General features: G+C 40.5%; 1 protein-coding gene across 3 annotated transcripts in view; it reads right to left on the bottom strand.

Moving 5' to 3' along the window:
* LOC122641435 (SAC3 family protein C) overlaps positions 1-18,818 on the bottom strand; it is a 43,278-nt gene extending 24,460 nt beyond the window's left edge. For all 3 annotated transcript variants that reach the window (XM_043834668.1, XM_043834669.1, XM_043834670.1), the window contains exons 1-2: positions 18,577-18,818; positions 3,491-3,591 (exon numbers count right to left, since the gene is read on the bottom strand). In XM_043834668.1, the coding sequence (XP_043690603.1) occupies positions 3,491-3,591; positions 18,577-18,790 (315 nt within the window). In that variant the 5' untranslated portion in view covers positions 18,791-18,818. The remainder of the gene's footprint in view (positions 1-3,490; positions 3,592-18,576) is intronic.
* Between the last annotated feature and the right edge of the window lie 6,801 nt (positions 18,819-25,619).

Raw genomic sequence — 25,619 nt, 5'->3', positions numbered from 1 at the left:
CCCATTTGCTGAAACCGGACAAGAAGAAGAAGAAGAGAAGAGAAGGGAAGGGAGAAGAGAGAAGGCTTCTGCCCTCTCCTCCTACACCTCATCTCCTTCCTCCCCTCTTGCTGTCCAGAGAAGGAAAAGAAGAAAAGGAAAGAAAAGAAAGGAAGAAGGAGAAGAAGAAAAGAAAAGGAAAGGAAGAAGAAGAAGGAGGTTAAAGAAGGGGGCTCACCTAGCCCTAGGTTTTGGCTCTCCATTGGAGGTAAGTGACATCTCCCATCTCTCCCTCTCTGTTTCTCTAATTTCTAGTTTAGGTTTGGGATTTTGAGATTGGGAATAGCTTGGGTTCCACTTGGGACCCAATGCTCTTGTGTTGGAGCTTGTTCTTGGTTCCTTTGGGTGCCATTGCACACCCTTAATCGTCCCAATGGTGTGTTATACAACCTAAGCCATGAAAACCTAAGGATTTCCTCAAAAAACCCAAGATTGGGTTGAGAAATTGGATATAAACCATAGATGCCTTAATGCTTTGTGCCATTAGGGTTATAAGGACCCTATTGAGCCTTAGAAATCATCCCTACAAGCCCTTGAAGCCATTGGGGGCCTTGGGAACCAATTTGGATGAAGTTCGGAGTTGAAAAACTTAGTTCTGCTGCGAGCGGACTCAGCAACGGACTCAGAATCGTGCATCCGCCCGTGGATCCGCCCGCTTGGGTGTGTCTCGGGTGTGTCTCAGGGTTCGGCCGGATGCACGGGCGGACTTACACAAACAGAATCCGTTCATGGATCTGCCCGCAGCTTACAACATGACCCCTGTTCAGTATTTTGACCGTAACTTTGTCGATACATATCGTATTGATGTGATTCAAGTTGCGTTGTAAAATAGACTCAAAGGGCTACATTTTTTATGAAGAAACCGTAGACCCAATCCAAATAAAAGACCCTCAACAGTGGGCCCAAACCCAGCTGATATATTTTGACAGCAACTTAGGAACATGACTTTAATCCGGTGACCTCGCCCACATTGTGGCTGCTTGTGTAAGACTTAGTAAACCTTATTGGGGGTTAATTACTACCTAAAGTGCCCCCTAAATGTATTAATTAATTGACCTATCGAGGTGCCAAGGCCTACCCTTAATGCCCTCAAAACCCCTTGTTGTCCTAAGGGACTTGTGACCTCAACCTAGAAATGGAAAATCCTAAGGAGAGACCAAGCTATGGAATCTCCCAAGACCAATGAATGATATGAGACATTATGCCCTTAGGAAGGTTTAGGACACCCTCCCCTAACTCATGAGGCTGTTGGATCTCAAGAAGAAGATTGGGGATCAGACTGACTTAAGGATTTCATTTTTAGAATTTCTTGTCTATAACACTTGGAACTCCTCTTAGGACCCGTCCACACTGTCTAACATTATGTTTCACGTATCCCTAGGCTACCTAACCAGTGCGGGAGAGCATATATCAAGGCAATTCATACCAAACACATCGAATGATATCCAAATTATTGTGATTGGGTTCTGGATGATTTTGTTGGGTTTGAATATTATAATATGCAAATCTTAAGCATGCTATTATATAAATATAAGCATTGTGCGCATTGCATCTTTTATCTCATATGTAAACTGTTATGAATGTGATAATATGCTCACCATTGTATCGGGCTACGGTGCCGGGTGTGCCGGGTGTGCCGGTACCGGAACCCCACTTTATTTAATTATGAAAACTGTTATATGCCATCCTGATCTGTATGTGTCATGTCATACTGGTACCCGGGTACTAGATGGAATGGGACGTTGATGCACCCGGAATACCTCTCGGGACGATAGGATTTGCTTGTAGTATATCTACGGCTAGGATGCTTGTTCCCTTATGTTACGACCCTTGCCAACAGGGGTTTAGGTGTTAGATAGTCTGAGCACCTGTAGTCTGCGGAGGTGGGAGAGGCCAGGACAGGGGTAGTGATAACTATCGGGGTCTGCCACTGGGTGGTCATGATGGCTTCTACCAGCGTAGGTCTTCTCGTGATAATTGAGGACTCATTGGGGCGATAGGATAAGTGACCCTCAGTGTCTCCCGAGTTATCACAGTAGCATATACTTGACCGATAGAATTTGTATGCTAGGTGGAAAATGAATCTAACATTGGCATGCATCATTCTGCTTGATATTAATTGTGTGATATATATGCATTCCCCTTTGCTCTCTCACTAGCTAGTGTAGCAAACTCCGTTGCGCAACCCCTTTTTAGTTGATATGCAGGATGTACCACTCTTAATGAGCACCGTTGGATGCTAATCAATTGGAGCCGGTGGCTGAGACTTGGATGTAGGTGTACACCCAAGATTGGTGCCCTTGGGGCGATTATTTATTATTTAAATCTGTCTTTATTCCATAATCATGTATAAACTATATGTTTATTTATAAGGAGAGTAGTGAATGGTTACAAATATTGAAACTGTACTATGTGTTATCATTAGAGAACCGATACTCTATAATTTCTTATGATTTAATTTAATTTCACTTCCGCTATCTCTGTATTGGGAACGGTTTATTCCATTTGGTACGTTCCTTTCTGTTATCAAAAGGTGATGACAGGGTGGACTGTGGCTCGGGACACTGTATCTGTGATCCTGGTAGGTATTGGGATGACACGTGTTGTCCTAGTCACCCCCTATTGTGGCAAATATCTTACATCGGAATAGAGGCGTGACAAAACTCCTATTTGGACTTTGTTTTTTACTTTTTGCAAAATCTGATAATGCCATTGTGTTTAAATGGCCTAAAATAGGCTGAGTACCAAGTTTCAGCCCCAAAATATGTCTAAAACCCACCAAAACCAGCCATTGAATTTTTAAAAAAAATTTACCCCAACTCAGTTTTTGCCCAGGGCAAAACCTGTACCAAAACCGAGTTCTTGAACCTTGTGCACATTTCAATCGCTTTTATTAAAATATTTTGTAGTACAAAATTGTGTAGAATAAGTTACATAAGGGAAAGGACACAGTAGGCTATGTCATACACTAGCAACCTAGGGTCCCAAGCCAAACTACCATTTTTGGTATGTTTTTCCCCCAATCTAATGGTTTGAATATGTGTAATCATGCTTAAATAGCTTTGTTCTGAAGTTTCAAGGGAAATTTCTAATTTTTACCACCGACATGGGCCATATTCCGACCAAAATTCCAGTCATTTAGCGGTGCATTTTAGTTTCGACCAGGGTCAAAAACCTGGTTGAAATCGAAATGTCAAACCTTGGTGGCAAGTTGTGATGGATTTCACATTTCACAGACAGTCATTATATCTATCATGACCCATAAATAAATGATTAAGTTAAAAGTGTCACCAACACTGGCTGACATTTTTCCAACAATTGTATCTCACGTATGAATCCTCTTTTATCAGTAAGGTAGTGATGTACCCAAGCACCATTTCTTTATAATAATTGATGAAATTTCCCTATGAAAAGTAAGAGTCAAGGATAAAGTAACAATATTAAGACTAACCTTTTTCACTGCAAGACTTGGAGATGTCTTCCCAGGATGGCCATTTAACCTCTCAAACACAGACAAATCTCGAAGGTGTTCACGTTGGACTCTTTCCCCAGCTATTTATAAGAAACAAGCATGATAGACAACAAATGTTACCCAAAATACTAACAGAAAAATTAAGAAAATGATTATACAAACTGCCAATTTTCTACATGTAAAAGAATTTGAGTTGAGAACAAACTTGTTTCACATAATTAAGTTCAAAGTCTATTTGCAAGATACATATTAAAAGCCATATTTTCTTAAGAACGGACTCACAAATTAAGACATTCTAAACCCAGACTGTGAAAGAATTCTATCCAACACCACTAACCCCGTAAAAAATGAAACTAAATATGCCTACACTGTAAATGTAGGAGCATGATCTCAACACTTTGAGATGGCTTGATCTTTCAATTTGGGTCTTAGATCTGAATTTTATTAGGTGGAGAAATGAAATAATATGGTGCTATTAGTGTAGGATAGTATTTTAGTTCATAGCAGTCTTGTGGTGCCTATTGGTAGCATGCAGTTCCAGATTTCAAGTTTTTAGGAACTTTATCTACAATCTAATCATGGGATAGTGTTAAGATTTCTTATTTAATTCATTTGATTGTTGTTAAGTGGTCTATGAATATGTCCAGTCATTTTTTTCAGGTTCCTTAGTAGATTAAGTTGTTTGATCTGTTTAGGATGCCACCTTTTTTGGCTAAAGGTCAGCAAAGATACATATTTATAATAGGATGTACAGAAAATTTTGGGCATTCCCAGACTGTATAATACAAAAAATTGCTTGGCTCCACCTTCAGCATGGCCATCAGCAGAGCACAAACAAATCAAGAAGTGCCTTAGAGAACCACCGTTGGCATTGCCATCAGCAGTACCCTAACGCACCAAAGAAATATTTAGGATGCCTCCCATACGGTTCACAATTGCTCTTTGTTTCCATTTTTATGTCCAGCCTTGAGTCTTTATAAAGTATGTAGGCTATAGGGAACAATTCGATAATGGGTTGAATTAGTTATTTGAAAGAGACTCTCCTTTCCTTACTTTTCTCTCCCTTCTTATTTTCTTTATTCCCCTATCTTCTACCCATTGCTGACTGCTAAAACAAAGAACCAGCAAGCTTATAGCCCTTGGATTATCTGTTGACCTCCACCTCTTGTTTTTTAGATGTGAAACCCAGCAGATTGTCTTCCATCGCTTTGATCTGCATCAACTGCCCAAAACGAACTACAAGCAGACACACCCTCATGGTGAAATCCAACCAATATATATATATATATATATATATATATATAAGGGCGTACCCAGTGCACAAGGCTCCTGACACTACGGGGTCTGGGGAGGGTCATAATGTATGCAGCCTTACCCCTGATTTCGCAGAAAGGCTGTTTATATATATATATATATATATATATATATATATATATATATATAGATAGATAGATAGATAGATAGATAGATAGATAGATAGATATATTGCTATTGCAAACTAAGAAATACTCAAATGACTCAATATAGACTACTGTTACATTAGAAAAACAAGAAAGAAGTTTGATGGAGTAGATGTAAAAAACAAAAGTACAAACAAATGCTAATCGATTCCTAATAGAAATTAATCACCACCATATTTTTCAAGTGTTAAACTTCTAAACTAGATTCAATGCTTGAAACAAATACTATCTTGCTATGGATGGAGATGGCTGCAAATCATTCATAGGACTTTCTTACACAGATAATTAAACCCAATGGGACTGGCAGCACCAAATTCTTATACAAATTACTAACTACTTCAGTCAAGCTTTAACACACTATCAAACTAAGCCATCATACTGTCCATACCACAAAGCAGCAGAAGAGAATGATCTAGCCAGCCACCTTAATGAACTTTGGTGAAAACCATATAAAGGTCAATGGGATAGGCGGGTCAAACAATTGAAGATGGTCCAGACTGTCACACCACCAACCACGAGGCCCAAGTGGTTCTCTGAGCTGTTTTTAAACCATAATTTGCCCTAAGATAAGATGGGGGCGACTACAACGAGTTCTCCTAGAATCATTTGTTGATATAGTGACGCTACAAGGAAAATGGGATTTTGAGGGAGATACCAATGAGATATGGATTACGATGACAACTTGTATTAAGAAGGTTAATAAAGAAGTCCTAGGGATTTCAAGGGATATGCATCTAGGCCCTAGAGAGACTTGGTGGTGGGATGATGAGGTTCAAACAGCCATTAAGACTAGGAAAGATCGTTTTAAGACTTGGCAAAGAACTAACAAGACAGAGGATAAAGTGAGATATTATGCGGTCAAAAAAGAAGCTCGAAAGATTTGGGGAAAGCAAGAACTAAGAAATATGATGACCTTTATGAAAAACTTAATACAAAGGAAGAGGAAAATGCAATTTATCGGATAGCTAAAATATGAGTAAGGAAGAGCAAAGATTTGGACCATATTAGATGCATTAAGAGCGAGGATGGGAGAGTACTACTACGGGATGGGGACATTATGGAGAGATGGGGTGACTATTTTTACAACCTACTAAATGGAGCTACCTTGACTGATAGGATGGAGCCGGACGTGGAAAGGAGTAGTCGTGAAGCCAACACACGTCATGGACACCTACATTGAGTTAGTGAGGTCCAAGTTAAAGAGGCTCCACGAAAGATGAAGGTAGGCAAAACACCGGGACCGGATGAGATCCCAATTGAAGTGTGGAAGAGCTTAGAGGTATGAGGGGTATCTTGGCTAACCAAGCTGTTTAACAAGGTTTTGAGTACAAAGAAAATGCTAAATGATTGGAGGAGAAACACTATAGTTCCGATTTATAAGAATAAAGGTGATATCCAGAACTACAATAATTATAGAGGCATAAAACTAATGAGTCATACCATGAAACTATGGGGAAAAATCATTGAAGCCTACCTAAGAAGAGAAACTGATATATCGGAGAACCAATTTGGTTTTGTGCCGATCCACAACAGAAGCTATTTATGTTCTAAGGAGGCTAATGGAAATTTTTAGAGCTTACAAAAGGAACCTCCATATGATCTTTATCGACCTAGAAAAGGCCTATGACAGAGTCCCTAGAGAGCTCATTTGGCATGTTCTAGGGAAGAGAGGGAGCTCAAGTAACTATGTGGATATAATTAAAGACATATATGAGGGCATAATGACGAGTGTCAGAACTGCAGAGGGCCAAAGTAATGAATTCCCAATTACAATTAAGTTACACTAAGGATCAGCTCTAAGCCCTTATTTGTTTGCACTCATCATAGATGATCTAACTAGACACATCCAAGATGAGGTCCCTTGGTGTATGTTATTCGCTGATGATATAGTTTTGATTGATGAGACCGTGGAAGGGATTAATGCGAAACTGGAGATATGGAGATCAAGCTTGGAATCAAAAAGTTTTAAGTTAAGCAAAACATAGACAGAATATATGAAGTGTAACTTCGGTCAAACCAGGAGAGGTAATGAAGTGGTGAAACTTGAGGAGCGAGAGTACCACAAAGTGAATGCTTTAGATACCTAGGTTCAACCTTTAACAGAGAGGGTGATATAGAAGATGATGTTTCCTACAAAATTAAAGTAGGATGGATGAAATGGAGAGGTGCTTTGGGAGTGTTATGTGACAAATGTATGTCTGTTAAGCTTAAGGGGAAATTCTACAGGACAATAATAAGACTAGCTATGACATGGGGTAGAATGTTGGGCAGTTAAGAAGAGTAATATACATAAGATGAGTATAGCGGAGATGAGGATGTTCAGGAGGATGTGCGGCACAATCAGGAGAGAAAATAAAAAATGCTTTTATTAGACCCAAATTGGGAGTTGCACCAATCCAGGACAAACTTCATGAGAGCCGCTTGAGGTGGTATGATCATGTACAACGGAGACCCATTGATGCACCAGTAAGAAGGAGTGACCAGATTTAGTTTAACGGGGCTAAAATAGGTAGGGGCAGGCCTAAAATGACTATTGGGGAGGTGGTAAGAAAGAATATGCATGTAGTAGGGCTCGATCATAGTATGATCGCAGATAGAGTTGTTTGGAGGACAAGGACCCATGTAGCCAACCCCTTTTAGGGGGATGTTCCTAGGATGCTGCTTTGACTACTACTTTGACTTCTTCCTCTATTTATTTTCCTTTCACTTCCTTTACTCCTTTTTACTTCTTTCTACTTCTCTTTTTTTACTATTGTCAGAGCCTCTATCGGATCCATGTAGCCAACCCCAGTTAGTTGGGATAAGGTTATGGTTGTTGTAATTGGGTGAGCCACAAAATCCCAATCCTACTAGTCCATTTAGAGATGCTTGAGTACACATACATATAATCCTAGGATGGGAAATTAAGTAAGGAATCTAATCCATGGTTCTAAAACTCATCTCAACTCGGCGAGATCTCGGTGAATTTCTCGATTTTCTGAGAAATCGAGACGAGATGGCATACAGTACATAAAAGTGCAATATCTCACCGAGATCTCGTCAAGATCTCAGGTTGACCCATGGAAATGACCCTTCGACTATGTACTTACTCACCTAACTCGACAGAACTCGACATATCTCGGCGAGATCTCGGATCTCGGGTCGAGATCTCGGGTTGACCCATAGATATGACCCATCTACTATATATTTACTTACCTAACTCGACAGAACTCTTATATGCTTGTTGTGGAGCATTATATGCAACATTACAGCAACACTATATCATGGGAAGACTATGTGACACTAGCAGGGACTGAATACTTGATTCAAAGTCATTTAATGTGATGATAGTTGTACCACTATTAAACAGTTTGATGTATCACTTTAACATTTCTAATAATTATTTAAGTTGTTTTGCTATTAATTGAATGTTTTGCTTGCTTTCTAGTACCAAATTATGTGTAGAGTAGGGTATTTTAGTACGTCATCGCCTACCAACCTATGGTCCGAATTGAAACTGATATTTGGACTTTGTTTTTGCAAAATCTGATAGTGACATTGTGTTTAAATGGCCTAAAATAGGGTGAATTCCAAGTTTCAGACCCAAACTAGGCCTAAAACCCACCGAGTTGAGGCTTCGAGTCGAAAAGAAAAAAAAAATGCACCAACTCGACGAGATCTCGGCAAGATCTCGACTCAACTCAGTTTTTCCAAGGGCCGAGTTGGTACCGAGACCCGAGTTTTAGGACCTTGATCTAATCGAATGCTTTAAGTATAGATCACCAGGGAAACTCTGGACAAAACCAAGTCCACCAAACAGTGCCCGGTAGAAAGACTTCCTGAAACTCTTGAATGACGGAAAAGATAAAATTCACCTCAGAGAAAAATACTAGAAAGAACAGTACAAAGGGTATGAAGAAGAGAAGATTTAGTCTCTTCGTGTTATACTCCAAGAAATGATAGTGTATCCATTGAATTTATGGGATCTAGGCACTGAAACCAGTCAAGGCGGGAAAATGGTAGAGACTAAAGAATGTGCATGTGCGTGCATGCGTGTGTGTGTGTGTGTAAGAGAGAGAGAGAGAGTAAGGAATTGAGAGATTGTGCATGTGTGCGCATGCATTTGTGTGTGAGAGAGAGGGAGGGAGAGGACCTTTGGCAAGCTACTTCTTTATTGTTGTAACATCAAAGAGCAGAAAAGATCGGAAGAAGATGATTTCAAAGACGTAGTAAGGGATCAATTTCTGGAAGGGACACGGAAGAGTTCAAATATGAAGAGGTGGACTGAAAATATTATGGGAGGGTTTCATTGCTGATGGTAAATGTTAAGTATTAGTCTTTATATTAGGCTCACAGGCCCACGGTTTCTGTTGTTTCTATTGTTTTTGTTAGCTTAGGTAGTGAGGGGCATTATTGGTATGTATTTTCTTTTTCTTATGTCGGTTATTGTACTGCCTTACATTATAAATACAATATGCTGCCCATGGTTTGGTCATTCTGTTAACAACACAAACCGTGGGCAGGTTCTTTCCTCTTCTCTCTTTCTATTGATCGCTCTTCTTCTTCTGTTGTTCTTCTTCTTGCTTTCTTATTGCTACTGGTTGTCTTTAATAGACTGATATTATCACATGGTATCAGAGCATTAAAGATCCGGTGTTATTCCAATTCTCCTATTTTGATAGTTCGTCTCAGTATTATCTTTTTGGTCCACAGCAACCAATGTTTTGTTTTGTCTAAAACCCTAGTTGATGTGATAATGAAGAACTAGGGTTGGGCATATGGAAGAGGAGCCTCAAAAGTCAACACATCTTCACTAACTTTCTCCCCCTAAAGAGGTGATGATGAATAATAGGACAGGGCCTCATGGTAAATAACATCCATACTCACCAAAGTACGTCTTGTGGGAGGTTAATAACACTTGTATCCTTTCTGGGTTGCGGAGTAGCCCAAAAAACATACAACGGAGCTCGCGAGTCTCAAGTTTACCAAGGGATCTAGTATCCCTAGCATAACAGACACAGCCAAAGACCTTAGGAGGAACGACAAAGGAGGAGGATACATGTAAAAGTTCAGCTGAGGTATGAGAGTCAAGAACCCAAGTGTGCATCCTATTAATGAGGTAAGCTGTAATGAGGACAGCATCCCCCCAGTATTGGGTGGGAACATGACGGGCAAACATAAGGGCCCTAGCCACTTCCAATAAGTAGCGATTTTTTCTTTCTACCACTACATTCTAGGCTGGTGTATCGACACAACTGGTCTGGTGAATAATCCCATGGGCAGCTAGGTATTTTTGGAACTGACCTTCCATATATTCCTTGACATTATCACTCCTCAAGATTTTGAGAGTGGCATTGAATTGGGTATGAACAAATTTATGAAAATGTTGGAAACACGAAAAAACGTCACTTTTAGTGTGCATCATATACACCCATGTATTCCTAGAGTAACAATCAATAAAGGAACTTCATCAAAAAAAAAAAAAAAAACAAGCAATAAAGGAAACAAACCAACAATGGCCAGCAAGAGAAGGCTTACAACTAGGACCCCACACATCAGTATGAATCAGATTAAAAAGAGAACAACTTCTTTTATTAGAAATTGAATAAGTTGAACGAGTCTGTTTGGCCAGAACACAACCTCACAAAAAATTCATCTTTATTATATTACTTAACTAGTGCTGGAAATAAAAAAGATACAGCTCCTAAGGAGGTGACCTAAGCGAGAATGCCATTGTTGTAATTTAGAGGAACAAGGAATTCTAATATAGTTGAGAAGGTAATGCAGTCGGAGGATAACCATCATCAAGCAGGTACAATCCACCATGCACTCTGCCATATCCAATCATCTTCCCCGTTACTAGATCCTGAAAAACAAAATGGGATGGAAAAAAAGTTACTTTGCAATTCAAATCTCTAATAAGACTACTAATGGAAAGAAGATTAGTAGTAAAGTTAGGAATATGAAAAACGGAAGATAAACTAATGGAAGGGGAGCAGCGGATGTAGCCCTTTCCAAAAACAGATGAAAGGAAATCATCGGCTACTTTGACTTTGTCCCGGCCAGAAGTGGGAGAATATTTATGGAAAAGGCTGGAAGATCTAGTCATATGATTAGTGGCACCGGAGTCTATAATCCATGGACTAGAAACTATCGATGCACAATGACCCACAACCGAAATACTCTAATGGGCAAAATTGGAACCTGATGGGGTTGGAAGAATTGGCAGGAGTCGATGTAGTAGATGCAGCGGAAGCCTTTAACATACGACAAAAAGCCTGGACTTCTTCCTAAGAGAGATCAAGTTTAAAAGTGGGAGCAGTGGTAACAGCTTTAGTGTGATTAGCCTTGTTTTTAGATTTTCCACAAACCACGTTTAGCCTCAAAATCAGCAGGTTTTCCATGGAGTTTCCAGTTGCCGGCTTTGGTATGATAGGGTTTGTTGCAATGTTCACATTTCACGACCTCAACAGGTTTTCCATGGAGTTTCCAATTGTTGGCTTTGGTATGATAGGGTTTGTTGCAATATTCACATTTCACGACCTCCTTGGTAGAATCAGCCATAGTGCGGGGAGACCGATCAGATAACATAGAACCAGTTCCGATTTGAAGGGCAGATCTCTCAATAGAGGAATGTAACATAGCAGCTCGGCAGCTCTCTTCAGTATGAACCAAGGCATGGGACTACTCCAGGGTGAGAAAAGGAAACCTGTTAAGTACTTGAACATGAATCTGATCGTATTCAAAATTCAAACCAGCAAGAAAGTCATACAACCGTATTTTATCCACATGCTTCGATAGGCAGCAATGTCGATTGCATTGGTTGGCTGATAATCAAAATAATGGTCCAATTGTTGCGATAAACTCCCAAGGGCAGCATAGTACTGTGAGATGGTAAAGTCCTTTTGTGTAGTGTCATGAAGGTTCTTACGTATTTCATATACCTAAGCACCATTCCCCACTTACCCGTAGGTTTCCTTTGCAGCAGTCCATATTTGGGTGGCTGTATCAAGTAATAAATAGCCCACTAGAAAGCTCCGGCTGCATAGAGTGCAGCAAAAAAGAAATCACCATAGCATCGTTGGAAGCCCATTGATCCTTAAGGGGACCATCATCAACTGGCTTCACAGTTGTTCCAATGAGATGTCCAGTAAGACCACGACCAGCAATAGTCAAATACGTAGATCTGGACCACATCAGTTAATCAGTACCATTGAGTTTAATGGCAGCCGCAAAAGGGAGATAGTGATTCCTTGTCCGTCCTTTGACTCCGGAGGTATCAGTAGTAAGATCAGACATTAACACACAATCTAATTACCAAAAGTCAAGAAGCAGATTTGTGGAGGAAGAAAACACCAAAATTCAGATTGATATCTGGGCAAAATCAATCCTGAAAGAGGTGGAAAAGCAATAACTTCAAATATCTTTGATGAAACAGGCTGAAATTCAGGTCGAGTTCTCCTCTAGGAAGGGCAGAACTTCCCTAAAAAACAGCAGCAACTTCTGACAAGTGCACCCAAAGAATCGATGTGTCAGGGTTTTGCTGTTGAGATCAATAGAGGGGAAAACATTCTGTTGGTTATGAAAGAAGACAATAGATGCTGTCCATGGTGCCAGATATGAATCTCCAACAAGGGAAGACTCGATCTCCAATAGCAGAGCTTCAATCTCCAAAAAAAAGTGGACTCCAAAAATCACAGAGAGAAACAGCAGCTATCGATCCAAAAAAAAAATCCTAAATCATTGAGGTAAGGTGGAGGGCAGCAACTAGATCAATTGACCACCTCATTAGTGCAGCCCTTTGAGAAGGGTGAGAACCAAGGGAAGGAAGGAGAGAAGAAAACAAGAAAGGAGGAATGAGGAGAGAGAGACGATGGAATGGGTGGCTGTTCTGTAACCTAGATCAGAAGTTTTGGCTCTAATACCATGTTAGTAGAACAATTAGAGATGTAATGCTTGAATGATCTTATGATCACCCCAAGCCTCTTATTTATAATTGAAGAACAAATTACAAAGGACATTAATATCCCTACTATAACTGACTCTACTAAGAGAGTCGGCTATAGATAAAAATAAACCCCCAAAACTCCAAAAGACCTCTGGTGCACATAATTCAACAAATATTGAGTTTTGATGACCCGTATGGCCACTCGAGGTTAACTAAAAGTGAGAAGTTTGGAACGCGTTTGGAAGTGAGTAGGATTACTCAATAAGTGTTCTATTGTATGTTATGATCTATATGAATGATGGAATGAATGTTTAAATGTTTATGATGTGATGATATGCCATTGATTACAATTATGTATAAGGTATATTATCTAATGTATATACTTAGCATGCCTGTTAACAAAACAGGTTTGTGGAATAATGCTTGAATGATCTATGACAATCCAAGGCTCTTCTATTTATAATATTGAATAGAAAGGAGAAAAATACAAATTAGCAATGTGGGACTAAACACCACATAAAAATAAAAATAATGACTAGTATAACCCTATGGTTCTAACAATGCCAAATGTACTAAGTTATATAGTACCTCTCATGATGCTAAGAGACATGAATGGAGGGAAAGATATGAATGAAAGAAATGAATAAGCATGATTATAAAATGAGCCAAGATACTGCCCGGCACGACATGCAAATCATGAAAATGTAAAGGTGTGTTTTGACACCGCGACCTATGAAAATATAAAGATGTGCTACGGCACCGCGATAGAACAACCCTTGATAGAAGTTGATTGAGTATCATTCACCACATCTCCAACTACCTGCTGCAATCTATTAGAAAGAATCTTCATAATGATTTTATAAATTAGGTTACACAAAGCAATTGGACGATATCCAGCAAAGGACGAGACATCTCCAGCCTTAGGGATCAGACTAATAAAAGTCGCATTAACAGACCGAGGCATATTAGAACTTGCAAAAAAACCATTTAACTGCAATAGTTAAATCTTCGCTCACCAAGTCCCAAGAATGTTTAAAGAAACGAGCACCAAATCCATCCGGACATGGAGATTTTTAATCATTTAAGAGAACACAACCTTTTTAATTTCTTCAGCAGTCACATTCACCTCTAAAGCAATCTGCTGAATCCAGGGGTAAAGATTTACTAATTGGAATATCTGAGGGACAAAACCTCTCATCAACATGATCCGTCCCAAAAAAGACTTTTATAGAATGAAATAGCTTCTTCCTTGATAAGCGCTACAACAGTTGATCCATTACTTTTCTTAACTTGAAGGATATGTTTACGATTTTGCCGACAATTCATAGCTTTATGGAAGAAGCTATTATTGTCATCACCTAATTGCAACCATTTAATCCTTTTGATTTCCTTTTTTCCTTTTTGTAATATAACAGAAATTACCTATCAAAAAAATATATATTAGAACTGATTTGGAAGTAGCTCCGATACATAATAAGCTACAAGAAAGTCGTTTGAGGTGGCATGGCCATGTTCAAAGGAAGCTTTTGGATGCTCCAATACGGAGAAGTGATTTTATTCAAATTGAAGGAACTAAAAGAACCAAGGGCAGATCTAAAATGACCTTAGGCGAAGTGGTGAGGAAAGACATGCATAGCTTAGGCCTTGTATCAAGTATGACCTTGAATAGAACTGATTGGAGGGCAAGGATCCATGTAGTCGACCCCATTCAGTTGGGATAAGGCTGAGTTGTTGTTGTTGACTATTATTATTGCTAAAGATACATATCGTGGGGTGATAGTCTTAGCTAAGTAAATTGGAATTTAATTGTTATATTGTTTCTCTTTCCTAGTATAATATTTCAGTTTCCTATTGTAATTAGTTTCCAGGCTTATCTAAGTAAGAGTGATGCAGATTCATCACTAAAATGGGCTTATTTCTTTAGAAATAAGTCTAGGGTTGGGTTATATGTATGTTGGGCCTTTGATCCCATGGGTTTTCTATATAATAGGCTACTTTTAGGGGACTAAAATATGGGTAATTAGGTTGCATACGAGATTAGCTGTTTTAATTCCTTAGTTTTGACTTTTATGTAATTAGTGGTCATGTGATCACTTAAGTGATCATGTGACTTGTTTAAGTGGTCATATGACAACTTAAGTGGTCATGTGATGTAAATTGGGCTGGATTAGGATTCTATAAGTCCAGCCAGGTTTTGAGTCTATTTCTTTTAGTATTTTAGTTTCCTAGTCAGTTTAAGTTACCTAATAGGTTAAGGATTGGGTTAGGCCTTTCCTTTTTAGAGTAGAAGTCTATTTTTCAATCTTTTATATAAGGTTGTAAGGGAGCAAAGCCTTGAACACGAATTTGATTAATGAAAAAGCTTTTGCTTATTAGCGGCCATTGTTGCTGCTCCTGTGTTCCTTGTGAGTGTGCATCCTTGTGGTTCTATCAAGGTGGAAAGGGATTGGTGGAATCCGATCGACTCCTTGCGTCGTAACGGCAGGGAGGATCCCAATTTGAAGGTGGTTCTATCCTTCACTTCTGTCCAAGCTACTGCTAGTGGATTTCTGCTGCAACTTGTTCATTAATTTCTTTTTCTAATCCTCTAGTCCCTTCCCCAATTGATCCCCCTTTATTTTTGCTTGAATTCCATTAAACTCTAGATCTTGCTGCACAGCCATATTTGTCCATCAAAACCCTAATCCCCTCATCCTTCATTAATTTCCCCAAAACCCATAGTCGATCTTGACTTACTACCCAGTTTTACAGAATTTTCAAAAACACTTAAAACTCTATAATACCTACATTATTAGAGTCCCATAAATCTGCCTAGCCATACCCCCTAAGCTCCCCTTCCATTATCCTAACCTAAGCCCTAGATTTGACCTAAAACTACAATTCTGTCCTACTGAAACTGCAAAACCAACAGCCCCTTAGTTCCTTGTTATTGGTCCTGGTTTAATTGGCTTCTAGTAGGGCTTTACCCTATCTAGAACTACATTATTTGGTATCAGAGCCATGGATCAGGATGGTAATCAAGTAGTAAATCCATCAGCAGATCCTATGGCTGCTATGTTGGAATTGTTCCAGAAATTTGCTGCTGAACAAAGGGCTGCAACTGAAACCATCCTGGATAGGTTGCAACGGTTGGGAGACCAAAGAGTCACCCCTGCCAGAGATCACAGGGATAGACTCAAAGGTTACAGAAAAGAAACAGACAGGTATAGAGAATACATATTTTCATTGCCAAAGGAAATTCAAAATAAATCTGAAGTGACAGTGAATTGTGATGAAAAGAAAGAGACCACTCCTATAGCTTCAAAGATGGAAAATCAACATGTAGAAGATCCTACTGAAGTGGTCTATGTCGAAGAAACCAATGTAGATAAGACTAATACAGTAGAAGATGAAGAGGTGGAGTTGGTGTCTAAGAAGGTTATTAACACTGAAGACTCTATGGATAGGGCATTCACAGGTGATTCAGAGATCAAACACGTAGAGTTTGTTATGCCACCATGGTTCTTCGAAGAGAAAGCTCCACGCCTTGAAGACTTCATCCCTAATGTTCCTGCATCACCAGAATTTTGTTTGGGAATGGTTGAAGCTGCTACTCATATGTTCTTTCCCCCTCATCATTGCAAAATTCGAGGACGAATTTTTTCAAGTTGGGGAGAGTTGATGCAGATTCATCACCGAAATGGGCTAATTTCTTTAGAAATAAGTCTAGGATTGGGTTATATGTATGTTGGGCCTTTGATCCCATGGGTTTTCTATGTAATAGACCACTTTTATGGGCCTAAAATATGGGTAATTAGGTTGCATACGGGATTAGCTGTTTTAATTCCTTAGTTTTGATTTTTATATAATTAGTGGTCATGTGATCACTTAAGTGGTCATGTGATCACTTAAGTGATCATATGACTTGCTTAAGAGGTCATGTGACAACTTAAGTGGTCACGTGATGTAAGTTGGGCTGGATTAGGATTCTATAAGTCCAGCCAGGTTTTGAGTCTATTTCTTTTAGTATTTTAGTTTCCTAGTCAGTTTAAGTTACCTAATAGGTTAAAGATTGGGTTAGACCTTTCCTTTTTAGAGTAGAAGTCTATTTTTTAGCCTTTTATATAAGGTTGTAAGGGGGTAAAACCTTGAACACGAATTTGATTAATGAAAAAAGCTTTTGCTTGTTGGCTGCCATTGTTGCTGCTCCTGTGCTCCTTGTGAGTGTGTATCCTTGTGGTTCTATCAAGGTGGAAAGGGATTGGTGGAATCTGATCGACTCCTTGCGCCGTGACGGCCGGGAGGATCCCAATTCAAAGGTGGTTCTATCCTTCACATCTGTCCAAGCTGCTGCTAGTGGATTTCTGCTGCAACTTGTTCATTTATTTCTTCTTCTAATCCTCTACTCCCTTCCCCAATTGATCCCCCTTTATTTTTGCTTGAATTCCATTAAACTCTAGATCTTACTGCTAAGCCATATTTGTCCATCAAAACCCTAATCCCCTCATCCTTCATTAATTTCCCCAAAACCCATAATCGATCCTGACTTACTGTCCAGTTTTACAGAATTTTCAAAACACTTAGAACTCTATAATACCTACATTATTAGAGTCTTATAAACCTGTCTAGCCATACCCCCTTAGCCCCCCCTTCCATTATCCTAACCTAAGCCCTAGATTTGACCTAAAACTGCAATTCTGTCCTACTGAAACTGCAGAACCAACAGCCCCTTAGTTCCTTGTTATTGGTCCTCGTTTAATTGGCTTCTAGTAGGGCTCTACCCTATCTAGAACTACATTAAAGAGTTGTTAGAGTCATGTTTCCCTTGTAACTACTCTACAATTTGGTTTCTATATATAATGACATAAGGCTGGTACGATGGACATCTTCTATCACAAAGCTCTTCTTCTTCCACCTCTCGGTTTCTCTCATCTTTCTCTTCTTCTTTCTTCTTCTTTGGTTCTGATTTCTCAAGTTCTTAAATTATCACCATCATTATTATTATTATTTATTTATTAATTAATTAAAATCAGATTGAAGTTATTATATTATCTTCTCTCTAAAGAACCAACATCAACTATCTTCCCCTACAAAAGTATGATTGGCTCAAGAGATAATTTGAAGATGCCAATGGTGATTCCCTTACAGCTGAAGCAGGAACTTTTTATAATAGACTGGTGATGGGTTACCAAAGTAAAAGCAAATGTCAGGGGTTCATGCTGGCCAAGACCATACATGCAAACAATCAAGGTGGAAATGGATCCTAAGAGACCCATGTCTATACTACAAGAAATGGATGCCTTATATACACAAGGAAATCATAGAACTCTTGAAAAGCAACAGATGCCTCAAGCCATAGCTTCTTTTACCCTTTAGCCAAAACTTATCCCAATGGTAACAAAGTAGTAAAGCCAAATATACTCAATCAGATGAATAACTTGAGTACAAATTACATAAAGAAAATGGAAAATTTAAAAGAAAATAAATAGAAAAAAACTTGCCAGCTGAACAACGCATACCAAATGGTAAGTCAAAGAGAAACTATCCAAAAAAACAGCCCCCACACCAAGATGACTTCCAGAAGGGAAAATGAGGAAAAGGTAATCACAGACATATCTGAGCTTTAACATTCAAATCCAAGGAAAGAAGAAATGTCAGAAAGGGAATGCTTCAATTAAAGAACAAGAATCACAAACTACCTGGGCACATAAGTGTGCAGGTTCCTATAGTGGAGGGGGATGTGGACGAAACATGGCTGCTTTCAATTGATCGATGACTTTCTTCATCTTCTAAACTTCTACCACGAATGCTACCACCCTTTGAAGCTTCCGCCTCTCCTGAAGCATTCGATTGAAGACCTTTCCCTTCTGTTGAAGAAGAAGACATCCTAGCTTTTCTTCGGCTTTTATTCATCGTTGGATTTTTCTCCTATCCTTTCAGTGCTCGTCCTCCGCCGTCTCTGTTCCCGTCCCCTGGAACAGGGGTCAAGCAGTCGGGCCTAATTTTGTAGGACTGAAAAGTAAGGAGGAAGTTCACCGAAAAAATAATGGTTCCTGTTACGTCACTACTTCCTATTTGCCATTTGGCAGTAACCACACATACATTTGTTTCTGTTTTGTTTTGTTTTGGTTTTTTTTTTTTTTTTTTTTTTTTTTTTTTTGAAGTATGAAAGAAAAACTCGATCGAAACCTGTCGAAACCACCAAGTTAACTCGGTTTCTCAGGTTTTCGAGATGAGTTGAAGGGAGATTTTAAAAAATCTCTGAGTTCGACTGGGTTTCAATTGTTTCGACCATATTTCAATGGTTTCGACACATATGCCCATCGAAACTAGGACAGACAGGTATTTATGCCAGATTCTGCCAGAAACCAAGACAGACACATAGTTATGTCTAATATTATTTAAATAAATATTTACTTAAGATATTATTCATAAATAAACAAATTCCCCCATATTTGAATCCAATAAAAATAGTTAAAACATAAAATTCCAAAAGGAAAAAAAATCAACCCCTAGTTCAAAAACAAAAATTGGATTGTCGACGGTAGGTACAATTTTCAACTTTCTAATGCTAGGATTTTCTCAAATCTAAAAATTTCATAAATCTTAATATGGTAAAACATTGCTAAAAACCAAAAGTGCGGTAAAATATTAATTTGTTTTGATATTCAAAAATTCATTCAGAGCGATTTTGATAGCATTCGAGCACACTAAATTAAGTTTGATCGGTACATAACTCCTTCAATATAAATCAGATTTAAGCAATCTTAAACTTGTTGAAAAGCTATCAAAACAAAGTTTTCTAACAAATCCATGATTGCTTAAATCTCATTTATATTGAAGAAGTTATGTCACGCCCCTATCCCGATGTAAGATATTTTACCATATAAGGGTATGACTGGGACAATCACACATCATCCCAACACCTACCGAGATCACAGATGCAGTGTCTCGAGCCACAGTCCATCCTGTCATCATTATATGACGACAGAAAGGAACGTACCAAAAGGAATAAATTGTTCCAATCACAGAGTTAGCGGAAGCGAAATTAAATCAGATCATGTGAAATTATAGAGCATCGGTTCTCTAATGATAACACATATTACAATTCTAGCATAAGTAACCAATCATTACTCTCCTTATAAATAAACATATAGTTTATACATGGATGTGGAATGAATACAGAACTTAAATAATAACAATTGCCCAATGGCACAATCCTTGGGTGTACATCTACATCCAAGCCACGGTCGTCAACTCCACTTGATTCGCATCCATCGGTGCTTGTCAAGAGGTTATCTGCATATAAACTAAAAAGTGGTTATACAACGGGGTTAGCTACACTAGCTAGTGAGGGAGCAAAGGGGAATGCACACATGTCACACAATCAATATCAAACAGAATGATGCATGCTAATGTTAGATTCATTTTCCACCTAACACACAATTCTATCGGTCAAGTATATGCTACTGTGATAACTCGAGAAACACTGAGAGTCACTTATCTTATCGCCCCAGTGAGACCTCAATTATCATGAAGGGACCTACGCCGATAGAAGCCATCATGACCACCTAGTGGCAAACTCCGATAGCCATCACTACCCCTGCCCTGGCCTCTCCCACCTCCACAGACCGCAGGTGCTCAAACTATCCAACACATAAACCCCTGTTGGCAAGGGTCGTAGCATAAGGGAACAAGCATCCTAGCCGCAGATATACTATATGCAGGGCCTATTGTCTCGAGAGGTATTCCGGGTGCATCAACGTTCTATTCCATCTAGTACCCGGGTACCAGCACGGCATGACACATACAATTCAGGATGACATACAGCAGTTTTCATAATTTAAATAAATTGGGGTTCCGGCACCGGCACACCCGGCACCATAGCCCGATACAATGGTGAGCATTATACTATCACATTCATAACAGATTATAGTTAAGTAAAATGCAATGCGCACCATGCTTATAAATATACATAGCATGCTTATAATTAACAATTATATAATATTCAAACCCAATAAAGTCACCCAGAACCCATGTTATACCCGTACCCCAGATATTCCCTTATGCCCGGGGCAGTTTAGACCTTTACCTAATGGGTATTGCCTTATGGCCATGGTCAACCTTGATGGCCTTGAGCTGGAAATACCATAGAAAGACTCCCCTCAAAGTTTTGGAAGTGTTGGCCAAAGCCCCGCCAATTTCCTTAAAGTTTGGGCCATGACAGCAATACCGCAGTCACGATCGGATCCACTATTGGTGAGTCCGATCGATAATTCGCTCGTGCTGTCATCAGCCATTATGGATTTTTTTTCCTATGGGACCCACATCTCCGTGTCCCGGACACCTTAGTTGAACCCTTGGACCCTGTGGACCCCTACCCTTACCCTTGGTTGGTTAGGTGGGCCTTGAAAGTGGGACCCATAAGGCCAAACTCAAGTGAATAATGGGTTTTGATAACCTAACCTAAACCAAATAGGCCCTAGTGGACAATTGAGTCCAATGGACTTCGGGTGAACCCCAAACAGACCTAACAGGCTATGTGGACCTAATGGTCTATGGCTTGAGCCAAACATGGCCTAATACCTAAGGACCTAAACCACATCCTAAAGACCCCTAACCAAACACTCCCTAAGGTCCCTTCTACCCCCTTAAAACTAAAAGAACCCTCTTTTTCTCTCATTTCTCCCCCTCCCCAAAACCGTGGAGGAGAAGAGACAAGAGAAAGAGAAGAAGGAGGAAGAAAGAGGGAAGAAGTAGGAGTGGAAGAGGAATGAGAGGGGAAAGGAAGAAGATGGGAGCTATGCCAAAATGGCTGGCTGCCCCACATCTCCTCCTCTTGCTGACCGAATCAAGAAGGAAGAAGAAGGTGAAGGAGAAGAGATGGAAAGGAAGGGAGAAGAGAAAGGGGGCTCACCTAGCCCTGGATCCCACCTCCCCATGGAGCTCCTCCCCAAGGTAAGCTCTCTGAACCTGGTTCTTCTCCATTGTTTCCCTTTGTTTTGATGTTTCCTTGAGCTTGGGTGACCTAGAATTCCATTTGGGACTCAAGGTAGAGCTCGGTCCCTAGTAGGAGCTCTAATGGAACTGACCTAGGACTGGTTTTGACCCTTTGGTGCTATAATTGTAGCCATTGTTGGAGAACTTGGGTTTTAGACTTTGAAACCCATCTCTGTGGACCAAATTGAGACCTAGCCTTGTGGATCTTGGATCCATGAGATTAAACCTAGGATCTAGTGACCCTAGGCATGCTTAGACTCCCCTCCCCTGTTCCTGAGATGCTAAGGAGCTCCAAGCTCCAAGCTGGAGCTGAAACTCCTTGAAATCTCGGAAGAAACTGTCGACGGATGAACGATCAGATCCATCTATCGTGGTACCGCCCGTCAGTACGCCCAATGTAAACCTTATGCTTTGGCCTGAGCGGACGAAGGCACGGATTCACTCTGTTTGCCTCCGCTCGGGACCTGTGCTCTAGGGTCCTGTCTCAGGAAATCGAACGGATGTAGGGGCAGACCCAAAAAACACATCCGCCCGTGGATCTGCTCCCTTTTATGATTGTCTCAGGTGTCGAACGGATCAACCACCGGACTCAAGTAAGAAGCTCCGCTCGTGGGTCCGTTCGCTCTGACTTTACCTTTTGGCTTGAACGGAGTCAGGGATGGACTCACCTCTGCTGAGATCGCCCGTGACTCCACTCATGCTGTCTTGGTTGAAACTTGGTTTTAACCATTTGGGGGCCTAGCCTAGGACCCTTCTATACCCGTTTTAATGCTTCCTTTGTATGTCTAGGTTGGTGTACCGGTGAGATTCATGTGAATCACGCGGGATGGCACCCGATGCCTAGGGAGATTTATGCCAATCACACCTGGTGACATCTATGCCTGGTGAGTGGGTTCTGGGTGACTTTGTTGGGTTTGATTATTATATAATTGTTAATGTTAAGCATGATATGATATATTTATAAGCATGGTGTGCATTGCATTTTATTAAATTGTGAATTGTTATGAATGTGATAGAATAATGCTCACCATTGTATCGGGCTACGGTGCCGGGTGTGCCGATACTGGAACCCCAATTTATGTAGTTTATTAAATTATAAAAATTATTGTATTGCATCCTGAACTGTATGTACCGTGCCGTGTTGGTACCCGGAAACTAGATGGAATGGGACGTTAATGCCCCCAAAATACCTCTCGAGACGATAGGACTTGTATATAGTATATCTGTGGCTAGGATGCTTGCTCCCTTATGCTACGACCCTTGCCAATAGGGGTTTATGTGTTGGATAGTCTGAGCACCTGCAGTTTGTGGAGGTGGGAGAGGCCAGGGCAGGGATAGTGATGGCTATCGGGGTTTGCCACTGGGTGGTCATGATGGCTTCTACCGGCGCAGGTCCCCAGGTGATAGTTGAGGATTCATTGGGGTGATTGGATAAGTGACCCTTAATGTCTCCCGAGCTATCATAGTAGCATATACTTGACCGATAGAATTGTGTGTTAGGTGGAAAATGAATCTAACATTAGCATGCATCATTCTGTTTGATATTGATTGTGTGATGTGTGCGCATTCCCCTTTGCTCCCTCACTAGCTAGAGTAGCTAACCCCGTTGTGCAATCACATTTTAGTTCATATGGAGATAACCTCTTGACGAACGTCGTTGGATGCGAATCAAGTGGAGTTGATGATCGTGGCTTGGATGTAGATGTACACCCAAGAATTTATGCCTTTGGGGCAATTGTTTATTACTTAATTTCTATATTCATTCCACATCCATGCATAAACTATATTTTTATTTATAAGGAGAGTAATGATTGGTTAATTATGCTAGAATTGTAATATGTGTTATCATTAGATAACCGATGCTCTATAATTTCACATGATTTAATTTAATTTTGCTTCCGCTAACTCTGTATCTGGAAAGATTTATTCCTTTTCGTACGTTCCTTTCTGTTATCAAGATGTGATGACAGGGTGGGCTGTGGCTCGGGACACTGTATCTGCGATCCTGGTAGGTGTTGGGATGATTTGTGATTGTCCCAATCATACCCCTATGTGGTAAATTATCTAACATCGGGATAGGGGCGTGACAACCCACTCACCAGGCATAGGTGTCACCGGGCGTGATTGGCATGAATCTCCCCGGGCATCGGGTGTGATCCGGCGTGGTTCACATGAATCTCACCGGTGCACCAACCTAACATATAAAAGGAAGCATTAAAACAAGTATAAGAGAGTCCCATGCTAGGCCCCAAATGGTTAAAACCAAGTTTCAACCAAGACAGCACGAGCAGACTCACGGGTGGAGGAAAACAGGGTGAATCCGCCCCTGACTCCGTTCAGGACAAAAGGTAAAACCAGGGCGAGCGGAACTTCTTACTTGAGTTCGGTGGTTGATTCGTTCGACACCTGAGACAGTCATAAAAGGGAGCGGATCCACGGGCGAATGTGCTTCTTGGGTCCGCCCCTGCATCCGTTCGATTCCTGAGACAGGACCCGAGAGCAACAGGCTTTGGGCGGAGGCAAACAGAGTGAATCCTTGCCTTCGTCCGCTCAGGCTAACACACAGGGTTTATACTGGGCGGACTGACGGGCAGTACCACAATAGATGGGTCCAATTGTTCGTCCGTCGGCAGTCTCTTCCGAGATTTCAAGGAGTTTTAGCTCCAGCTTGGAGCTTGGAGCTCCGAGCTCCATAGCATCTCAGGAACAGGGGAGGGGTGTCTAAGCATACCTAGGGTCACTAGAACCTAGGCTTAAGCTCATGGATTCAAGATCCACAAGGTTGGGTCTCAATTTGGTCCACAAAGATGGGTTTCAAAGGCTACAACCCAAGTTCTCAACAGTAGATGCCATTGCAGCACCAAGGGGGTTAAACCAGACCTAGGTCAGCTCCATTAGAGGTCCAACTAGGGACCGAGCTCTACCTTGAGTCCCAAGGGTACTCTAGGTCAATCCAAGCTCAAGGATTCTACCAAAATCAAAGGGAAAAAGGGGGAGAACCAGGTTCAGGGAGCTTACCTTGGTGAGGTCCTCCCATGGAGGGGTGGAGTCCTAGGTGAGTCTTCATACTCTCCTCCCTTCCTTTCCATCTCTTCTCCTTCACCTTCTTCTTCCTTCTTGGTCCGGTTAGCAAGAGGAGGAGATGTGGGGCAGCCAACCATTTTGGCATAGCTCCCATCTGTAGGCATAATTATGGTCCAGGGATCAAATCATGGTTCCCTAAGGAAACCAATTATAAACCAATTAGGGTATTACACGCCCTGGGTTATCCCATGGTGTCCCATAGGTGCCTCATTTAATTTTTAGGATTTTCCATGGTCGCCCACGGGAATCCTGGTGTATCCCTATTAGGGTTTCTCCTTCCCTATTATGTCCCATAAAATTAATCATCACAATAGGAACGGAGAAATTCATCTCTAGTTCATCACATGGCAAGAGGGATCCATCCCATACTCGAATGCGCAGTGGAAATTAATCGATTCGAGTTTCGTTCGCATCCCATAAACATTAATAATTAAATAACTGAAGGAATTAATAAAGAACTGCTAACCTGGTGAGCCTCAAGTGTTGCTCCTCCAATAGACAGTAGTTCTTCCTCCAGTGAGCGCTCCAAGTAAACAGATCTGAACCTCCAATGGTGCTACCAAGGTTCTTCAAGCCAATCCCAGATGCTCTCGAATTTTTCAGCATAGATCTAGGGTTTCAGAAACCCTAACTCTCAAACACAGATGAGAGAAGCAAG

Source organism: Telopea speciosissima, chromosome 10 (genome assembly GCF_018873765.1).
Source record: "Telopea speciosissima isolate NSW1024214 ecotype Mountain lineage chromosome 10, Tspe_v1, whole genome shotgun sequence".
Taxonomy (NCBI): domain Eukaryota; kingdom Viridiplantae; phylum Streptophyta; class Magnoliopsida; order Proteales; family Proteaceae; genus Telopea; species Telopea speciosissima.
This window is presented reverse-complemented; position numbering and strand designations above follow the sequence as displayed.